At 44.5% G+C, this 20,012-nt stretch overlaps 1 protein-coding gene across 1 annotated transcript in view; it reads left to right on the forward strand.

Moving 5' to 3' along the window:
- Lhfpl6 (LHFPL tetraspan subfamily member 6) overlaps window positions 1-20,012 on the forward strand; it is a 185,057-nt gene that overhangs the window by 149,560 nt on the left and 15,485 nt on the right. The window contains exon 3 of the mRNA XM_026780999.1: window positions 9,657-9,755. Coding sequence (XP_026636800.1) covers window positions 9,657-9,755 — 99 coding nt within the window. The remainder of the gene's footprint in view (window positions 1-9,656; window positions 9,756-20,012) is intronic.

The raw sequence follows: 20,012 nt of genomic DNA on the forward strand, positions 1-20,012 counted from the left end.
AGAGAGAGAGAGAGAGAGAGAGAGAGAGAGAGAGAGAGAGAGAGAAAGAAAGAAAAACTCGATGGTTGTTTGAGGATATTTTTGGTGGTGGTAGTGGGTTTTTTTTGGTGTTGTTGTTTTATCATTTTAAGAATAATTCATTTTTCACAAAGCAGCATGACCCTTAAGGGAGAATACTTGTACTTAAAAGCGAGCAGCTCTGCTGGGCTCTGCTGGCATTCTGGGCTTTCTAAAGTGTCTCAATGGGCTCCCATCATATTTCTGGGTCAGAGAGCCAAAGCCAGCTGTTTCTGTTTTAGTTTGCAGGAGAGTTGTTTGAGAAATGTGAAAAGGTTAGAAGTGTCCTTGCTTGAGATTTGTGCATAAATCACTTTCCAAAGTTGACGGGTCCCAGTTTCAGCCCCTTCTGGGTCAAAGGTTAGAAGATGGTATATGGATAATGACAAACTGTTTTGCCTACTGCAAGAGGGTGGGGTATCAGAGATGGCAAGAAATATATTAGTTGAGGCTTGGTATCTACTGTAACATATAGTCTTACCCCCCCCCCCGCAAAAAAAAGGTATGGATTTCCAGATCCATAGAGAAATGGGAAAAGGCTTGGTAGGCGATAAACAAATAAGCAAATTCTAAAGCTCTGTCAATCTTAGACTCACGATGGTCTGCGAGCAGACACTAATCATGCATTGCCTCCAATGCTCCTAAGTGCTGCAAACTTCATGATAACATGTTAGATGGGATGCAACAATTCCTAGCTGCAGACCTGGGATGGGATATAGAAAATGTGTCTGTCGTGACAACATGAGCGAGCGATAGAGGATTTCTGCTTGTGAAGAGGTTCTGGGCTTGCTGCGTGCTCACTTGGAACTCACGAACACCTACAGTTCAGTAGCTGCTCCTGAAGGAACTGAAATCGACGGGTACGAGCTGAAAGGCTTGCACCTCTCCTTTGGTAGCATGGTCATTGTTATCAACACAGTCACTTCAAATACAATGTTCCTACTAAGCCACTGGTGTACACAGGGCTCCAAACAAGACACTGTTCTAAGCTTTTGATTTATTTCTGACGGCAATGCTGCAGATTTAGGCACTGTGCTAAGAGAGAGAAATTATTAGCCCTACTTTGCGCATGAAGGTCTGAGCTCAGGGAGGTCAAAGCCTCAGGGTCACATAGCTAATTAGGGAGGTATCAGATTCAGACCCGGCAGAACAACCTTGAAAGGCCCCCGCTGATGCATGTGAGCCCTAGCCAGCCGCCTCAGCCTCAGCAGGAGCTGCCAAGCAGAAACTGCATTTTAACCGGCACCCCACTCCCGTGCACACAGTTCTATACAGTATTCTTCCACACTCTGGAAATTCGAAGCTGCTCCAACTTTGCTTTGTCTCTGACACAGATGAGGGACACCGCTGGGTCAATGAAAATGCCCCTCACTTTTGTCTCAGAGGTGTGAATGCAGCATTGGGCGTGTTGAGCGCTGTCCAGAAGCCTCATCTTGAAACCCATGAAGTAAGCGTGTCAAGCAGCCACAGCCATGCACCGCCTCTGCTTCTGGTCATCCCTGTGGTGGATGGCACGTGGATGTCTCCACTTCTACCTGCTCCACTTCATTAGTTCTGGCTCTACTTGGCTCATACAAACGGTGCCTCTAAAAGTAAAGCAGTAGCAAGAAAAAAATAATAAGCCAAAAGGAAAAGCATCAGGGTGTCCGGCCTCTGCTCACAGGGCAGGGTTGTCAGGCTACGAAGATGTCATTTGTACTTACTGAGGTAGGTGTGGCTGATAATGACGTCTAGCTCAAGGGTTCAATGCTCAAAGTTGTAGGAATCCTCTTCCTAGGGCCCTCACTACTTTCCCATCTATGAAGAGATTCTTCCTGGAGAAAAAAGGACACCATCAGTATGCTGCCCACATCTATGAAAGCGCATCGCCCTCTGTCTCCTGCCTGTGGCACCAGATAGAAAGATTCCAGCGAAGACCTCTCACTGGCCCTCCATCTGAAGCGCTTTGCTGCTTCTCCACAAACACCATCACCTTTAACCCTTGCAGGAGCCCAGGGAGAAGGTATTCTCCTCACTTTACAGACGAGAAAACCGGGCACCCTGAAGAACCAAAGTGATGGGGCTGCCGAACTTGGCGCCCCTCGGCCGGGAAGATGAGGCCTTCATGCTGGTGCATTTGCCTGAGAGCTGTCGCATGCAAGTGGTGAGATATGATCAGCTGTAACAATTGCCTGGGACCCGAGAAAGAGAAAAGATGACAAGCCACTCATGGCTGAAATTAGTTTGTGAGGTTTTCTGTGAGCCAGGAAGCCCTTCTGGGGCCTAACACACTGTATCTGTCTTTTGTGTCTTTTGTCCCATGAGCTGGAAAAGAAAAAGAAATGAGGGTTGACAGACCATTTTGAAAAACAGTTTAAGAAAACCCGAAGTCGTCTGCAGGATGATTAAACAAAGACAAGAATCTGCCTGTGATTCCGTAAAACACCATTGTCCATACAGAAATGACCAGGTTTTACTTCATATCGCAGCGCTGGGCAGTTACTTGTGAGAGCAGAGAGGCCGTTGCTGACTGTGATGCCTGCAGGTGCACTTTCTAGACAGAGACCCTCTGTGTCTTAGAACTCATGCCGGATCACTGGCACCCAGCAAGGCAGAGACTGGCAGGTTTCGGAGGGCCCTGTCCCTGCTCCTTGATTGCAGGCAGCTGACTGGCTCAGGTTAACAGGGCTATTACATGTGTGGATGTGTTGAGGGTGGGTCAGAGAGCATGTGGCTCTTGGTGGGGTCTCTGGAAGATAGAGGTTGGGAGCGAGCTATCGCGCAGTACTCAGAATGCTGAGTGTGTCTCCTGGAAACGCTGCGGCGCATTTGGAAGTGCAGGGCAAAGTTTTGATAAGCTTCTGTATTAAATAGAGGCAATAATATGTCTCATGTTATTTGTTAATTATGAACTGTTGCATAATTTCCCAAGGCTTCTAAAAGTGCCAAATAATACTACAGTGACTGACTGTTTAACAAATATTGTGAATGAGGGCATTGAATGGAAGTAATCGCATATACAGGAGATATAATACAGAAATAACTGCAAGACAATGAAACCTCAAATAAGCCTTCGTGCATGCGGGAGCCCCTGGGAGGGGTGGCTCATGTAACTCATTGCTGCGTGGCCTGGGGAGTCTGAATACCTTCATCTCTAAACCTAAACAAACAGCAGATATTTTCATGATGGAGTTTGAGCATGAACTTAAGGCGTGAAAACCGAACTGGCCTGGTAGAAATGAAGATAGTCCAAAAAGACATGTGTGTCTCTCAATCTTACCATCTGATGGTCGAAACCACAGACCCGGAAGGAATGGGGATTTCTCCCAGAGTCTGATCCTAGGAGTGTACCAGTAGAGGAGGAGGAATGGAATTGTCCCCCAGAAAGAGATGTGACACAGCGCTAACAACCTGTCACAACACCTCACAGGGTGAGACTGAAGTTCGGATAATGGCAGGTCAATGGCGGACGGGACCGCAACTTGACCATGGCCACTGACATGTGCATGTGCTCAGCCATCCATTTAAACTTCAATATCACGTCGGGACTCAGAACACAGCTTCCTGTCCGCGCTACACAGTATAGCATTTGCTTTTAACCGCATTTTGGGGTCTGGAGGGGCTTCCTCTCCTTGGCTCTTTATCCTGTTATATTTCGTAAGGCGTCCTTATCGAGTGTGGAAATGGAGACTATCTCCTACACCAGTTAGCATATGGAGGCTCTGAGATGGAAGCTTGCCAACCCACTCCAAAGGAAAGCCCAGATAACCGGCTGTAAGATGGAGCAGCCTTCATGAGAACAGTAAAGAGAACACTTTCCCTCAGTGTTTGCCACAGAAAGGGAGCTAAAGGGGCTGGAGGATGGATGAAAGTCTCCAAAAAAAACCATAAAAGATGAATTGATGGGAAAAAGGCGGTGTGACCACTGAAGGGGCGATGGGTGGGAAAAGTCACACTATTTAAAAAAAAATGGTGAAAAAAAATGGCTCAATCGTCATGGAAAAGGAATGAGAACGCATCAAAAACTTGAATATCAAGAGCCGTCTGGAAAAAAAAATAAGGCTTTATGAGCTTAACATGAGGACTCGGTCCTTCCCACCTGGGGAGAGCAGTTGGCTCTGGCTGACTAGGGGTTTGTTCTGCTTTCTTGGCAGGAGCTGAATTGTTATGTTAATATTCTGCAGGCCAAGTGCTCAGTGCTGAGTTTGAATGGAAAGAGTTTTACAGAAAGGGAAAATTCCCAGCCCCAGGTTTGTTCTTGAACCTCTGAACTCTTCAGCGGTTTAGCTTCCCATTCAAACGCTAAGAAATAAATAATATTTTGGCAGACATTGCTAGCCTTTTCTGGACACTAGAAAGAACTGGTAGAAAGTCCCCTGCAGGAGTATGAGAATGGATAAAGTATCCATGCTGAGGGGCTCACTGAGCTAAACAGTAGACTCTTTAAATCTTTATTAGTATATATATATATATATATATATATGTTTTATTCTCTATTAATGTTTTTGCCTACATGTGTGTATAATGCCCATAGAGGCCAGAGAGGGTATTAGATCTCCTGGAACTGGAGTTGTACATGGTTATGGGCCACCAGGTAGGTGCTGGGAACTAAGACCAGGTCATCTGCAAACGCAACAAGAGCATTTAGCCACTCACTCAGCCATCTCCCCAGCCCTGAAAGTAGGCTTCCTTTTAACTTTACCCAGCACTGCTCGGGAGCATCTGTCTCTTTGCATTTATCAGACAGAGGTCTTTTCCCCATGAACACTGGCTTCTTCAGAAAGATCAGCCCTCTGACGTGGCTCTTCAGACAGTTTCATTGCTCTTGAGCAGAATGAGCCTCAAGCCCTAGGCAGTCGGGATGGAAGGCCTAATCACCAACATATTACTAAAATGAATTCGTTAAATTGAAGAATTACTGAATCACCTAGTTTCTTTTTTTATTCTTTTTTAGAAGGCAACATCTCCCCTCATTCCACAAAATGCCCTTATTGGTGATGTGTTGCCCTCACCCCCGACCCCCCACAGCGGATTGCAGGGGTGAGGAGAGGTGGAAAGGAGAGAGTCTTCTAATTGGCAATTTGTAACTTAACTTGTGACCTCGTAAAAGTCACAGAGTCTCCTGGACCGCAAAAATAGATTCTTCCTTAATCCCAAGTGAGCCTGAATCTCACACCTCCATCAGTACATCCTTCAGGCTGCCCCACCCCCAGCCAGCATCCTTCAGGCTGCCCCGCCCCCAGCCAGCACCCTTCCTCACTTTCCCTCCTGACTGCACAGTTTCCTTCAAAATGTGTGATCATGTGGCTTTTTCATGATTTTTTTTTTGATGCAGTGGCAAAGGAACTTAATTAAAATGAAGCCTGGGTGGTAACAAGGTCTATAAATATAATAAAGAAAATCTCTATAAATAATATTAAAGTTTGAAGCTAGAAGGTCTCTGGAGCCATTTATTCCTGATGAACAGAGTAAGCAGCCAGAATGGTCCAGACTTGTTGGATCACTGAGACGCCACTTAAGCGGATACTTCAGCTCCTGTGACCTCCACTGCAGTGTGTAGTATAAGGCCCACGTGGAGAGGAAGTCATGGACTTCCAAATGGTGCTACACATGGACTGAGGTGTGGCAGGGTTGCGACAGGATGGGGGCAAGTCCTTTCGTTCAGAAAGATGTTCTCACTTTTGCATTTAATGACTTTCCTTTTCCAATACGATACATTCAATGGAGATCATAAAATGCTTGTTAACTCCCATCCGCACCTTAAGGGCAGTGAGTTGGCATCTGAGACACCCACTCAAGACACCCATACTTCTAGAGAGGTTGATTACCGTGTTAAATTCCTTAGCCTGAGAGGATGTCACAGAAATGGCTAAAGGCTAGCCCTTCTGATGTGTGTATATACACACATACACACACATATATAGGTATGTATATACACCCACATACATACATATAGACACACACACATATATATATGTCCTTACCACCCAGAGAGTTAAAAATTAGGTTACACCTGTTTCAAGGTGATGTTTAATTAGACATATGCATAATATTTGAGCAGTATGAGAGAATAGAAAAAAAATTCATATCCCTTATCTTATATGAGTGACACATGGGACCAGCCCGGGGCTTGACCGCACTATGTCCCTTCAGTAGAACGCCTCTAGACTTGAAGTTTTGCAGGTTTGCTGGAAGGTCTGGGAAGGTGAAGGTCAGAGGAGCTGACTTGAGGAATTACAGAAACCAGAAGTCCAGGGATCAAAAGAAACTGATGTCCGACCACCTTCTCTAGGTAATGTGGAGGGAATGGATGTCTGGAAGGTCCTCCCCAGATCTCAAGTCTGCCGTCTGCAGAAAGACTTGTGGCAAATACCAGGTTACTCCAGTCTCATCTTCTGAGTTCCACACAGAAGTGTCTCCCAGACAGACTGTGACACAAAGCTCCGGCTAGCAGGACAGTTTAGAGAACAGGTTTTAGACTTGGAGTTCCCACCCTTACCTGAGAAAGACTGAAGAGCAGGCGTGAACTTTAACTATTGCAAAAGAATACCAGACCCTGGGTATGAGTCTGGAAAGCCGGCACCCTCTTGAAGTTTGTCCTTAAAGCAGAACTCTCCACTGGAGTTTTCCAAAGCTATGAAAATGGTCAATATTTGTACTGTGCAGTATGGCAACTCTTCGGCGCCCCACCCGTCTGTAATGGGAGTGGCAGAAGCGAAGATATGATAACGAGGCACTTGCGGCTCTCAACCTGTCAGGCTATGGAAACAACAGACCCCAAAGAAATGGGAATTTCCCCTCGGAATCTGATGCTGGCAGGAGGAAATGGCTGTACCAGAGGAGGAACTCGGCTTCCAGAAAGAGATGTCACATAGTTCTAACAATTTGTCACACCCCCTCATGGGACAAGACTGGAGCCAGACAGTGATGAGTTAATAGCAGGCAGCATCACGCCTGATCAGACGCCTTAAATGATCCATCCATGGCCACTGTTTAAACCTCAATCTTTCCTCGGGATGTCTAAGATGGCAGCGAGTCCCTATCTCTCTCTCTTCCAGTGTGACCACACTGAATAAATCTTATTTTTCTTCTTTCCATAGTTAATTTGGCTGTCCTAATTGGTTTGTTGGGAACAGGTGGCTGGACCTGGCTTGGGACACAGGCCCCAAATTCGATAACATTTTCCCTGAATAGGAGATAAGCGTTGTCTGATACGACCTGGAGTTTTCTGAGTCTCCAGTCTGATACTCGCCGTGTCTGATATGTGTTGCGATACTAATAAGGTGACGGCTTTGATGGAGTCACCAGGGTCCTTCATTGTGAAGCAGAACTGATTTCCTGACTGTTCTTGGTTCTCACCCGCGAACGCGGACATTTACTGACCGTTGGTATTTGCCTGCAGATCCTAAAACATGCGTCCATCAGTTAGCCCCCTAAAGGTGCATATACTTGTCTTCTAGAAATGTTTCTCAATCTTTAGTGTCCTTCCCGCGAGCAGACAGTAGTACACGTCAAACACACAGTCTCCATAAAGATTAATAGAGAAATTCACGTGAACTCGTCCACTCCACGAAACAGCTGATTTTTAAACGTGAGCCTGTGTTTGTAGTTGCTTTCTAAGGGTTCCACTCAGGGCCAGAATGTAGCTTAGAGGTAGGAAGTTTGCCTAAAATTCATACACACAGTGCGAGTTTCCTGTGTATAAAATTGTTGTTAATTTACATGGCTGAGTCGGCTTTTCGTGGTTTCACAAAGATAGCCCCGGATTTTGCAGAGGAACGGATTCCCAAGTGTTTTGTACTGTAGGGAATTGCTGCTCTCCTTCCTGCCTGTGTAACTTAGCGTGGGTCAGTTACTTCCTGTTCAGGGCCCAAACCCAGCTAGAGAATACCACCGGACCAAGAAGGTACTTTTGGGACTTCATGATTAGTAAATTAGAATACTTCTTTCCAAATTAGACAGGAAAGCTGTTGATGGCTTACATATTACCACTTTTTGTTTTAATTTGACACTTGAACAAATTCTATCCCAAACATTTCTGTATTTGTTACCCTTTAAAAATCACTACAAGAGCTAGTTCCAGGGCAAGCTCCAAAACTACAGAGAAACCCTTTCTCAAAAAAAAAAAAAATTACTGACAAAATCTCAAAAACGGGTGTTACCTACTAAGAACTAAGTATTGTGTAATGCTCTTACATAGATTTTAATATGTATGGGATTAAATTTGCATAAACTCTGACATCGTCAACATCTTTTTACCTAATGGTGGGGAAACCTAGCTCAGAAAAAAACTTCCCCAATGGGAAAAGCCTGAGGAAGCTGACCAGTAGGCACTTGCCCGGTCTGCAAACCCTGCCTTACTGTTTTGTGAGTGGCGTCCCAGCCAGAACCTGACTCCCAATTCTGCACTGCAGACAGGTCAAACTGCAGTCAGTGATTTATCCTGAGGATCCTGAACTCTCAGATCAGACCCTCTGATCACTTGGAGGAGCACCGGGGCAGGAGATGAGGATCTCACTGGGGGACTCTCTTCATAGCTTAGCACAGTGTTTAGGGAGGGCACGGCCCGTTCTGCCCTAGACTGTTAGAGAAATATGGTTTTACCCCTTACTGCCACTCTCTGGGGCGCAGAGCAGATCAAAGGCTGGCTGGAGAGATACCAAAAGCATTCGCTATATCAGTGACAAAGCTCTCCTGTTAGGGCGTTTCTCATCCGTGTTACTGTACTGAAGGGTGTTCCCATGAGGGGCTGTTTACGTGGTAGCTGATAACTGACATTCTCACCCATCACACAGTGGCATCGGTCGGTGCTGCTGTCTCAGCTTATCTGCATCGTGAGTGGTAATGATACTCACGGGTTGGTGTGACCATATCTTACTTTCAGATTAGCTCACAGAATCCAGTGGCATGGGCTTCAATCCCTTTCAGGTTCTTGTAAACCCATACATAATTTAAGACTCATGGAAAACAGTTAGCACTGTCTGCTGCCAAGATAGCAGATTTATATTAAAATGAAGCCACTTTCTTCCGTCTGATTCTCAGACACTTTGGTTTTACATGTATGTGAAGAGGATTCAGACGGTCATGCATCTGCCTGCTAGAATATTCCTGAGCTGTGTGGATGCTGGGTGAGTCTCAGCATAGCAAGAGCAGACAGTACAGTTCACAGGCTCAAAGGATGGGCTGACATGGTTTTTGTTTCTTCTGCTCCTGCTGAAATTTCACAACAGGGCAACCTTCGGTGTTGGTTCTTATATTGGAAACACACTCTGATGAATTATGAAGTATAACTTAGTAACGTCGCTTGCTCAGGAATGAGTTCTCTATGGGATTAATGGAATTGGTTGGCTTTTGGCGAGTGGGATTAAGAGAGTCTTGATTTTATTTCCTTAACAGGATTTCCAAGGTTTTTTAGTGCATTTAAAAGGCAAAGTTGGAAAACAAATTGAGTTGTGTCTATTTTCACTATTATTTTAAGCAGACTCGGTATTATTTTTGGAATCTAACTGACTTGAGATTGCTTAAAGGAATTTAACGCAATGTTTTCAAAAGGCAGGCACTGTGGCCTGTCATGTTCTCAGTTTTGATTTGTAAAGTCTTCTTGTTTTACCTCTCCACAGGCTTGTTGATTGGCTCTGGCTGTGCCCTCTATCCCTTGGGCTGGGACAGCGAGGAAGTCCGGCAGACCTGTGGTTACATCTCTGGCCAGTTTGACTTGGGTAAGTTTGTGCCATCCTTTCTAGAAAAAGGGCTTAATCACTGCTTCCTAGAAGGAGGACAGTATGGAGCTGCATTCGGCTAGTCATCATGTGTGATGGTGTACATACGTGCATGTGTATATACATACATACACACGTACATACATTTATCTATTTGTCTAATGAGGAGTCATTAATACCCTACTGTTTGCTAGCACTATGATTCATATTTCAGACTCAAAGAAAATAGAATGGCCCTGCTCTCGAGCATTTATATTCTCTGATTACTTTGTTCAAAAAATCATATATTTATTACTCGTTATACATGCCGAAAACATCTCTGGGGACTTCACAGGCAAACAAAATAAGCAAAGAAATTGCAAGGAGGGCAGAGCAGTTTCTCTGTGGGGTATGGAGCACAAGAGGAATGGGGGAGACAGAGCTGCAGCAGGGTCCTGAGTACGGGCATGTGTGTGATCACCAACCACAGATGGACGCTCCTGGTGGGCAGGAAGCCTATCTCAGCAGAGGGAGCTGGAGGGAAGAAGAGTCCATCAGAGAATCCGACAGCAGGAGCAGTGAGCTGCCACTCCTCAGATGGGATGCGTGTGTGGGATTTTGTGTGCTCGTCTATGTGCTAAATGCACAGGTTTGGTTGTTCTCCACTTGTAGCTAAGTGCATCCTCCCGGCCCTGCAGCCTCCGTGGTTTCTAACGGAGTGCATATTACATAGTATTCAAGATTTCCATTTGTGGCAAATGGGGGCTTCTTTACTTGGTGGATAAACTTACACCGGTTTAATCACCCCCTTATCTCTCTTCAGTTGAGAAAATAGCTAAGTTTACCTCACTTCCTCTTGCTTTAAGGTATGTCCTAATGAAATATTTGATGAATATGGGTTGTCTTTGTTGAATTCTTTTTCTTGGAGTATTTTTCTGGAATCAGGGTTAACAGGACCAAGGACTGTTAAACCACTACTACAGGACGGGACATATGTTCTCACCCCCACTGGGTTCATGACTCAGGCCCCTGTTGCAAAAGTAGATCAGTGAGGGAAAAGCACGTAAAGTATTTCAAATACATTTTACAGGATATAAGGACCTTCATAAGAAGGTAAAGACATTGTAGAGATGCTAAACCCATGGCTTCCTGTCCAGGTTTAATAAGGCATTAGGTAGTCATGGAGAGCTCTGATTGGACAGGGCGGGATGGGGTGTGAGCCAATAGTAATAGTGAGGCCATCTGTCTCCCTCACTATGCCCCTGTGTTGAAGGGACATAGATACCTTTCAGGTGCAGACGTTTGTGGAACATATTCCTTACGTAGCGAGGAAGTAGTAGTCTGCCTAGATTTCATGACCCTGCCTCAGGGCCAAAGGGCTCGGGCAGGTCAGAGTGTCTCTTCCTGCTTCTGTGGGTCTCCACAGAACAGCTGTGCAGCTGTGACTGCCAAAGGCAGCCAATCTGCTCCCTCTGCCTTGTGGACTAGCAGCTTACTTAGCCTCTGCCTGTCGGGCCGTCCTCCACCCGTGCAGTTTACTGTCTTAAACATCTGCTGTCCCCATAAGACATCCGATTCCAGGAGAAAAGTTCTGAGAACTGGCCCAAGGGTTTTGATTCCATTCTAAATCGCTTTTTTAAATGTTTGTTACAATGCTGATGACTTCCTTTTCCCTTGTTCATGAGTTACATAGCAAAATACTGTTTAAAGACAATAAAAGGAGGTGAAGAAAAGTAAACCGAATTGAGAACCTAAAAGAAGCGGTTTTTATTACTGGATATCAATCACCTCGCTGTCCTCAGAAGGACACTGGCGCTCTCCAAAGGACAGTGTGCTCCTTATTAGCAGGAATAAAGCAAGCCACTTCCTGTTCCTCTTCTCCCCTCTTCCAGTACAAGCTTGCCTGAGTTTGGATTACTTTTGTAGTCACCATTCATGTAGAAAAAAGAAAAAAGAAAAAAAGCCGCTGGCACCAAGTGGACTCTTCAGAGCCTTTCTGCCTTTTGCTCTAAGGGCGTGCTGCGTCTAAGGGAGACACTTTAATATGTCACTTGGCTTTTCCTTTCCCTGGCCTTTGAAACATTCCTAGTCATTTAACACAGGCTCCAACTTGAGCGGAACCCTGTCTTCAGCTGCCCTGTGGCTGGGCTGCCACATTGAGTCAGGTAGTCGAGTGCGCAACAGGACTCAGATCTTGTAGCTGAGGTTTCTTTGCTGGACCCTGGTATTTTCTGTCTTTTCAACACCGCTCATCCAAAAAGTTGAATGTTGAATTAAAGTATGCCTCTTCACTGCTCTTTATTATCTATTTTTTATTCTTTAAGTTGCTTTTGCTTTATGTATATGTGTGTTTACCTTCATTAGTGTCAGTGAATCATGTATCTGCAGTGCCCTAGAGGCCAAAAGAGGGCATCAGATTCCCTGGAACTGGAGTTGCAGATACCTGTGAACTCCACGTGAGTGCTAGGAACTGAACCCAGGTCCTCTGAAAGAGCAACCAGTGCTCTTAACCTCTCCATCCCTTGTTTATTAATTTTATGTTGTTAAAACCACATTCGCAATTCAAGAGACTAGCATAATTTAATTTCTGCCCGGTAGTTTTTACGTTTTCTCTTTGCATGGATGATGAGGGGGAAGGAAAATGGCACCATCTAAAGACGAGAATGGGATCTAGATTCCCGGCGTCAATAAGTTTCGATTATTGTACTGTTTTTCTGGGTTCTATTTTTGGGGACTCTGTCATCTTCTTTCAAAAGCCCTAAGAAGAGAAGCAGAGAGCCATTGTCAGACCCAGCCCACGCTGACTGCCCTTAGAACTATTTTCAAACCTTCCCACATAGTAGCCCATGCTGGCTTCCCTTACAAAGCTGTCACTTCTGAACATCTCCTTGCTGGCCACTTGTGCTGCCTCCCTTTGCTTATCGTAGTTTAAAACTGTCTTACATCATGACCTACCTACTGTGCCAATTTGAATGTAATTGGCCCCCATAAGCTTTTAGGGAGTGGCAGTGTTGGGAGGTGTGGCTTTGTTGAAGTAGGTGTGGCCTTGCTGACAGAAGTGTGTCCATGTGGGGGCAGGCTTTGAGGTCTCTTTTGCTTAAGGTTCGCTCAGTGTCACAGTCCACTGTCTATTGCCTGTAAGACGTAGGACTCTTAGCTGCTTCTCCAGCATGGACCACCATGATGATAATGCCCTAAACCTCTGAACTATAAACCAGCCCCAGTTAAATGTCTTCCTTTATAAGAGTTGCTGTGATCATGGTGTCTCTTCACAGCAAGAGAAATCCTAAGACATCAAATAAAAAAAAAAAAGATCATTTGTCTTTCCCTGGGGATGTTGTGGATGGCTGCAGGGAGCTGAATGGGAATGGCAAGAAAGGAGCCTTCTCTGTGTTTAGTTTTTCTGTCTGAGCAAGTTTGTTGTTTTTTTCGAGACAGGGTTTCTCTGTGGCTTTGGAGCCTGTCCTGGAACTAGCTCTGTAGACCAGGCTGGTCTCGAACTCACAGAGATCCGCCTGCCTCTGCCTCCTGAGTGCTGGGACTAAAGGCGTGCGCCACCATCGCCCGGCTGTCTGAGCAAGTTTTAATCCCAAGCATAAACCATGGACGCAAGATACAAAGTAACTTCATGAGATTATAGGTTAGTAAGGACCCCCTAGGGAAAACATTTGAATTGGCCCAGGAAATGTATGTAATAGGCAGGAAGGGGTTTCACAGAACGTTGGCATTCGTGGTTGTAATGCAGTGTGGGGAAGACCTAACCCAGACATCTCTACTTTTTAGACGGGAAAGGAAGGGAGGTTGTTCGCGGATGTCCGTGGCTTTTGTTCTTAGCATGCCTATGTTTTTTTCCTATCATGTTTGTCAGGCATTTTTCATGTTAAATACAGAACTTTGAACCAGTTTTGTAATAGTAGCTACTTGGACAAATCAGAGAATGTTACGATGCTGACCTTTGAACGCCTTGACTTATGAGGAAGAAAGGAGAGGAGTGTTTACAAATCTACTCATTTAAAAACAGAATACAGAATTAAGAGTCCCAAAGGGCTGGCCAGTGACTGTATTGCTTCCTCCTTGACAGTAGTGATCAACCTTTAAAGAATCAGAAGTGGTCTTGTTGAGAAAGTTAGATGCTTGGTTCCCACATTATTATTTTCTCAGTGTTTTTTTTTAAATAGTTTTTCATGTATGAGTGTTTTGACTGCATGTATGTATGTGTGCTGCATGTATAACTCATAACTATAGATGTCAGAAAACAGTGTCAGATCCCCCGAAAACAAGGTTATAGATCAATGTGTACCTTGTGGGTACTGGGAACGAAATCCAAGTCTTCTGCTAGAATGGTGCTCTGAACAGTCCACCCTCACTGGGATTTTCAATGCTGATCATGTATGTAAATTAGGATGCTTTGATATGCAGATTAAAAAAGTCTTGATTTAAACTGACTGAAACAAAAAGGTCATTCAGAGGACTCACCTCATGGCCAGAGTTAAGGTGCAGACTTTACTGGGCCTGGCCTCAGAGATACAGTCTGGGGTCTGTGTTTGAGAAGAGCTATCTGCAGAACAGCAGTAACCATCTACCATTCCCAGGTTGACTTTGTCCTGGAGTTCATTCCCCTCATGGGCAGAGATGTGTTTGGTACCTATAGCTTTGAGCACCCTAGTTCATGTCAAACGACAAAGACAAGCTGCTCTCCAGTAATGCAATAGTGCTCTCTCTCTCTCTCTGTCTCTCTCTCTCTGTCTCTCTCTCTGTCTCTCTCTCTCCCTCCCTCCACCTTCGCCCCCATGTTTCTCTGTCTCTCTCCATTGACCTGGGCCAGCCGGCTATACATCTGCCCATAAATAGACGACCACAGCTGGGGATAGTCTGTCTGAACGGTCTTCTTAGGAAGACATCATAAATTGCCAGTGACAATAAGAAGAGAAAAGTCACCGTTGTCTTCCTCAGTCAGGCATCAGAGTTTACCCCGTCAGGGTAGCCTGTGGATGTGACAAGGATCAATAGTTTATGCCGTGTAAGTGTTAACAGCAGTGATGGTCCCGCTATTTGTTAGAACAAGCGTGTAAGAGAAGAAACAACCCAGTGCACAGCAGAGCTTCTGATATACAAGGAAGGCCTGGTAGAGATTTGCAGTGTGGATAAGGCCTATTTATTTATTTACATCCTGACTGCAGTTTCCCCTCCTCTCCTCCCTGTCCCTCCTGCTACCCCCCACCGCCACCCCACTCTTCCTCTTTGTTTCTATTCTCATGAAGATCAACAAAGTATGGCATATCAAGTTGTAGTAAGACTAAGCACCTGCCCATATATTAAGGTTGGTAAGGATGGCCTATTATAAGGAGTATAAATTCCTTTAAGGAGCCAGAGACTGCCCCTTCTCCCACTGTTATGGGTTCCACCAGACAAGCTATATGACTGTCACGTGTGCAGAGGGCTTACTTCTGTCTCATTCTGGCTCCCTGGTTGTTGGTTCCGTCTCTGTGAATCCCTGTCACCCCAGGTTAGTTGATTCCTTGACCCATCTGGCTCCTGCAATCCTTCCCTGAGCTCTGCCTAATGTTTGGCTGTGGTTCTCTGATCTGCTTCCATCAGTTGCTGGATGAAGCCTCTCTGATGACTACTGAGCTGAGCAGCACTCTATACGTAGAGCAGAATATCATTAGGCATTATTACGTTGACGTTTATTTTTCCAGTCATGTTTGGTCTATGCTAGGCCTCTGGGTCATAGTCTCTGGGTCCTGGCTCTCCAGGGAGTGTGAGGCATGGACTCACTCTTGTGTACTCTTGGCTGTCCTGGAACTCGCTCTGTAGACCAGGCTGACCTTGAACTTGGGGATCTGCCTGTTTCTGCCTCCCTAGTGCTGGCATCTTTTAAAAAATGGCACCAAGGCCATTTTTAATGTGCGCTTTCAATCAGTCGTTAGTCTTCCTTTTTTTTCATATTAAACATACGGTCTCCATAATCAGGTTGTCCAATTGATTTAATTCATGCCTCAGAGTCTTTACCCATCGAAGACTTTTATAATTATATCCTTATGATCAAAAGTAGCATTTCAATTAATTTGTCTTGCTAATTTGCCAAGTAAATTTGAATAATTATTGCTTTCATCTTTTCTTTAATTTGATTAAGAAGCCCCGTTGTTTTCTTTCCTTGAAATTGTGCGGCTGGTGTCCTAGGAACAGCGCCATGGACTAAACTCGGGCATCCCAGCTGTGAGAAGATGCATTTTTTAAACGAAGGAAAAACCCTTCCTACTGCCATTTAAAGGATGACCACATGCCTCTAAACATGTTATGTCTCCTTCCGATGATGTCTGACCCCTGAGTCATGCATTCCATCCTTAAATCTAACCGCACTTGATCTACAAAGTACAACTTATTATACAAAAGATAACTTGCAAGTTATATTAAGGACAGTTGGGTAAAGATGAGAAAACACTTCCTCCTACACCCGCCTCTCCAATTCTCTCTTAAAGAGTTTTGAGCTTTTCCCAGCCTGGTATTTTTGGCAGCCTGACCCTCCATAAGTAGAGCCAATGACAGAAACAACTCTATTGGCCTCTGTGACATTTACTATGACACACATCATTTTGACTATATTCATAAGGCTCCTGGACAATTTTGTGGCTGTCCTGGCTGCTTCGTGTGTAGCCGCTCCTGCCTCTGACTGTCTTGCTGGAGTCGGGTGTTGGGCGTTTTCTCATTGTTGTTTTTTGTTTTCGTATTTTTCTTCTCCCAAGTAGAATGAGTTTCCCATCCCTCAGTTTAGCAGGAGACTCCTCTCATGCAATACACTGGGCATGGAAAATAAAGGTATAACCCCTTTGTGAGATAGCTATTTCGTGAGGCTAGCTAATGGTAAGATCTGAACACACGTCAGGATTTAGCCAGAAAGGCTGGAGAGACAGCTCAGTGGTTCAGTTTCTAATGCTCTTGCAGAGGCCTGGAGTTTGATTCCCAGCACCCACATTTAGTGAGTCACAGCTGCCTATAACTCCAGCTCTGAGCATTCTGACTACCTCTTCTGGCCTCTGTGTGCACCCCCATTTATGTGCTGCACATGGCTATTCATTGGACCTGTCCCCAAACTTTTGAATCTTAAGACAAAGTTACTGGATGCCATCTAGGGGTTCCTTCATGGGCCTGGATTCTCTCAACGAAGGCTCCAGTGCAAGAGAATATTAGCATGAAGTCAGGCAGCTGCTGGGAGTTCAACTGAAACCTAAACTGTGTGTTCCAAGGAATTCTGGAGAACTCAGGAACTCTATAAATGATACAGAGAAACTTCTGCTGGCCCAGGAAGTCCAGTTAGGCCAGTGACACTTGATTGGGCAAAGCATTCAGTCATCACCAAGACAAAACAAATAAAAACCAACAACAGCTCTCTGGTTATTCATGCTTCCTGGTGACCTCTGCATACGCCTTAGAAAAGGGAAGAACTACAGATTTATTTCTGGAATATTCATGCGGCCTGCAAATCATAACTTATTATTCAAAAGATAACTTGCAAGTTATATGAAGGATAGTGGTTCCTGTGGTCATGAAATTAGCATGGGGACATTGCCACTTCAAGCGATCACTTAGTAAATACCTCTAGTCTCTCTAAAAAGAAAAGTTGCTGCACTCTGTACAGTGTGCACCTGCTTCTGTCTGGTTCCCTAAACTCACCTTTGCAAGTTCATCTCACCTGCAACTGCAGACATGCATGTTCAAGATAGCAAGCTATGCCGCATGTAGATATGGAAATATCCCATGTGCCATTTGTCCGTCATGCTCAAAGCAGAAAAAGGAACCGGGGAAAGGAAGCACTTAAGAAGTATAAGTGGGAGGTGGGGACAGCTGCCTTCTAATTTTGGCCAGCTACAAAAGCTGTTAGCATTCATCCTGCTTCTATAGATTCTGGTATCTGACACCCAGGTAAGAGTTACAGCCTGGCTCCCTGAGGGATTCAGGCTCCATCACTACTCAGAAGTCAAGATCAGTCATAGTTTAAAGACCCAGGTTTTGAAAAATTAATTTTTTTGTTTCAGCCTTCTCTGGGCTGGAAGACTGTGGCTCTTTTTAAAGCCTCACCCAGTTCCTTGCAGCAATTTCTGGCAATGAAATTCAGCAATTGGAGAAAAAAAAGAAAATTTTTTTAGCAAACTTGCGTGAAGGAAGATGTCTTGAAGTCCAGTCACCAAACAGGTGCTTGGGTTACGCTAATCCCTACTCGAAAGGTCTTCGTCTCCTATGGTACCTGCTGGTGGTGTACCCTTTCCAGACTCCTTAAGCAGCACTTATGGAAACTGAACAGTGCTGCCCTGATTTTTTTTTTATCCCATTGATGGCTTCCTTCTGTCTTCTGCTTGGATATTAAAGTTTGTTCAGAAAATGTTTTAAATTGAACTGGTCCGGGGGGCAGTATTTTTGAGGTTTGGGTTATCTCTCAGAACTTGACCTTCAAGTGGCAAGAAAGAATGAACCACAGAAACATATCAGAGGTTAAAGGAATTCCACTGTTCCTTCTGGTTTTGTTACCTTGTTCTTTTATGACATACTGTCATCTTTATTTATTGCTGTTGATCAATTGTGTTTCCCATCCTTGTTCTATCATTTTTAATATCTTTTCTCATCATCATAAATTTAGAATTGAGTTTTATAGGAATATCACCTTGTTTCTGTTCCTGTGTACCCTATTTCTTTAAAATGCTATATTCTACATTCATTCATTTATTGTGTATTGAATGCACTATTTGGGTGAACAACTGGATATCTCAATCCGTGGTGCTGCAGATGAGTTCCGTGTTGTAGGAGGGTTTGACCCACAGGTGGAGTTCAGCTTGAGGCCTCTAGACAACAAGAGGCCACGGTTCATTTACATAGGTTTCAGAGAACTCCTGAAGTTTTGTGTGATTTTTATGTGTTATGTGCTTTTAAAAGATTATTTATTCGTGAATTTAATTTCAAGAGAGTTTCATAACCTTTACACTTTGGCCAAAGGCAGTCTTGATCTCTGAAGGTTTATCACTTCTGGCAAATAGCATTGGCTATCAGACCTCAGAAAGTGTAACGACCTGAACTCGAAACTTAAGACTTCTCGGGAGCCACAGGTCTCCCCAGGAAGACTGGAATTGGACTTCATTCTTGGTCTATAAAAGTGCTTGCAAGAACTGCTGTGAGGGAAAACATCCTTACTTACAGTATGCGTTGTGCAGACACAGCTCATGCCCAGTTCTGATCTTAAGTCCCATCTATGAAAATGTGACCTGTCTTACCAGTGAGTAGATTATATGTCCACTTAGATCTGATCCAGTTTATTTCCACAGCCTGGACCTAGCCTCTTGGGTACCACAGTGTTTCCATGTTTCTCCTGACTTGTGAGTTGAGGCACTTTATTCTTGACTGCCATCTCAAAGATGTTTGCCATGGTGATTTGATTGAATAATGTCCCCTTTATGGTCACATATTTGAGCATTAGTCCCAGTTGGTGGCACTTTTTAGGGAGTTTCTGTAACCTTTGGAGATGGGAGGCTTGTCGGGGAAAATATATCACTCGCGGTGGGCTTATATCCCCTGCCTTCTATCTTCTCTCCTTCCTATGTGCAGATAAAAATGTGATCCCCAGCTTCCTATGCCTGCTGCCACACTGCCACCATGCCCTCCCTATCATGGTGGACTCAATCACTGAAACCATAAGCCAAAACAAACCCTTTCTTCCTTAAGCTGCTTTGACTGTGCTTTTTCATCACAGCAACTGAATGGTAACTCATACATCTTTATAGTCAATAGACTTAGGAGACATCACAAGGGAGGCTGTCATATGCCCATATAATAAAATGATTTCCCTCTGGGGTAAAAGTCAGGCATGTTTTCTTGAAGCCCAATATAGAAGTTTTCCTATGCCTGGAGCTCTTCCGTTGTGACACAAACCCACTGTGCTTGCTGTATCTGTCTGTGCTACTGAGTTTCAGCCTTAGTGGGATGTGGGAGGCAAGAGAAAACATGAAGCTCATTGTGCTTGCTATGCTGTAATATTGTCCCCATGCTGGTCTAATATGATAGCTTACAAATAGAGTAAATCCTAGGCTCTTAGCCTCCTTTTACAATACTGTTCCAATACTTCAAAACACCTCTGCATAGACAGTGGAATCGCTTTGCTACACAGAGAAAACCCAGCTCAAGTGCCTCGTCTACACGGCAGTGTAAGTACTGCTGTCATATGGATCTCATCAACACCAGAAGCTTTATTAATGAGCACAGCAGTTGCCAGAGATAGGTTTTGATTGCTGA

The sequence above is a fragment of the Microtus ochrogaster genome, chromosome 1 (assembly GCF_000317375.1).
Source record: "Microtus ochrogaster isolate Prairie Vole_2 chromosome 1, MicOch1.0, whole genome shotgun sequence".
Lineage (NCBI taxonomy): Eukaryota > Metazoa > Chordata > Mammalia > Rodentia > Cricetidae > Microtus > Microtus ochrogaster.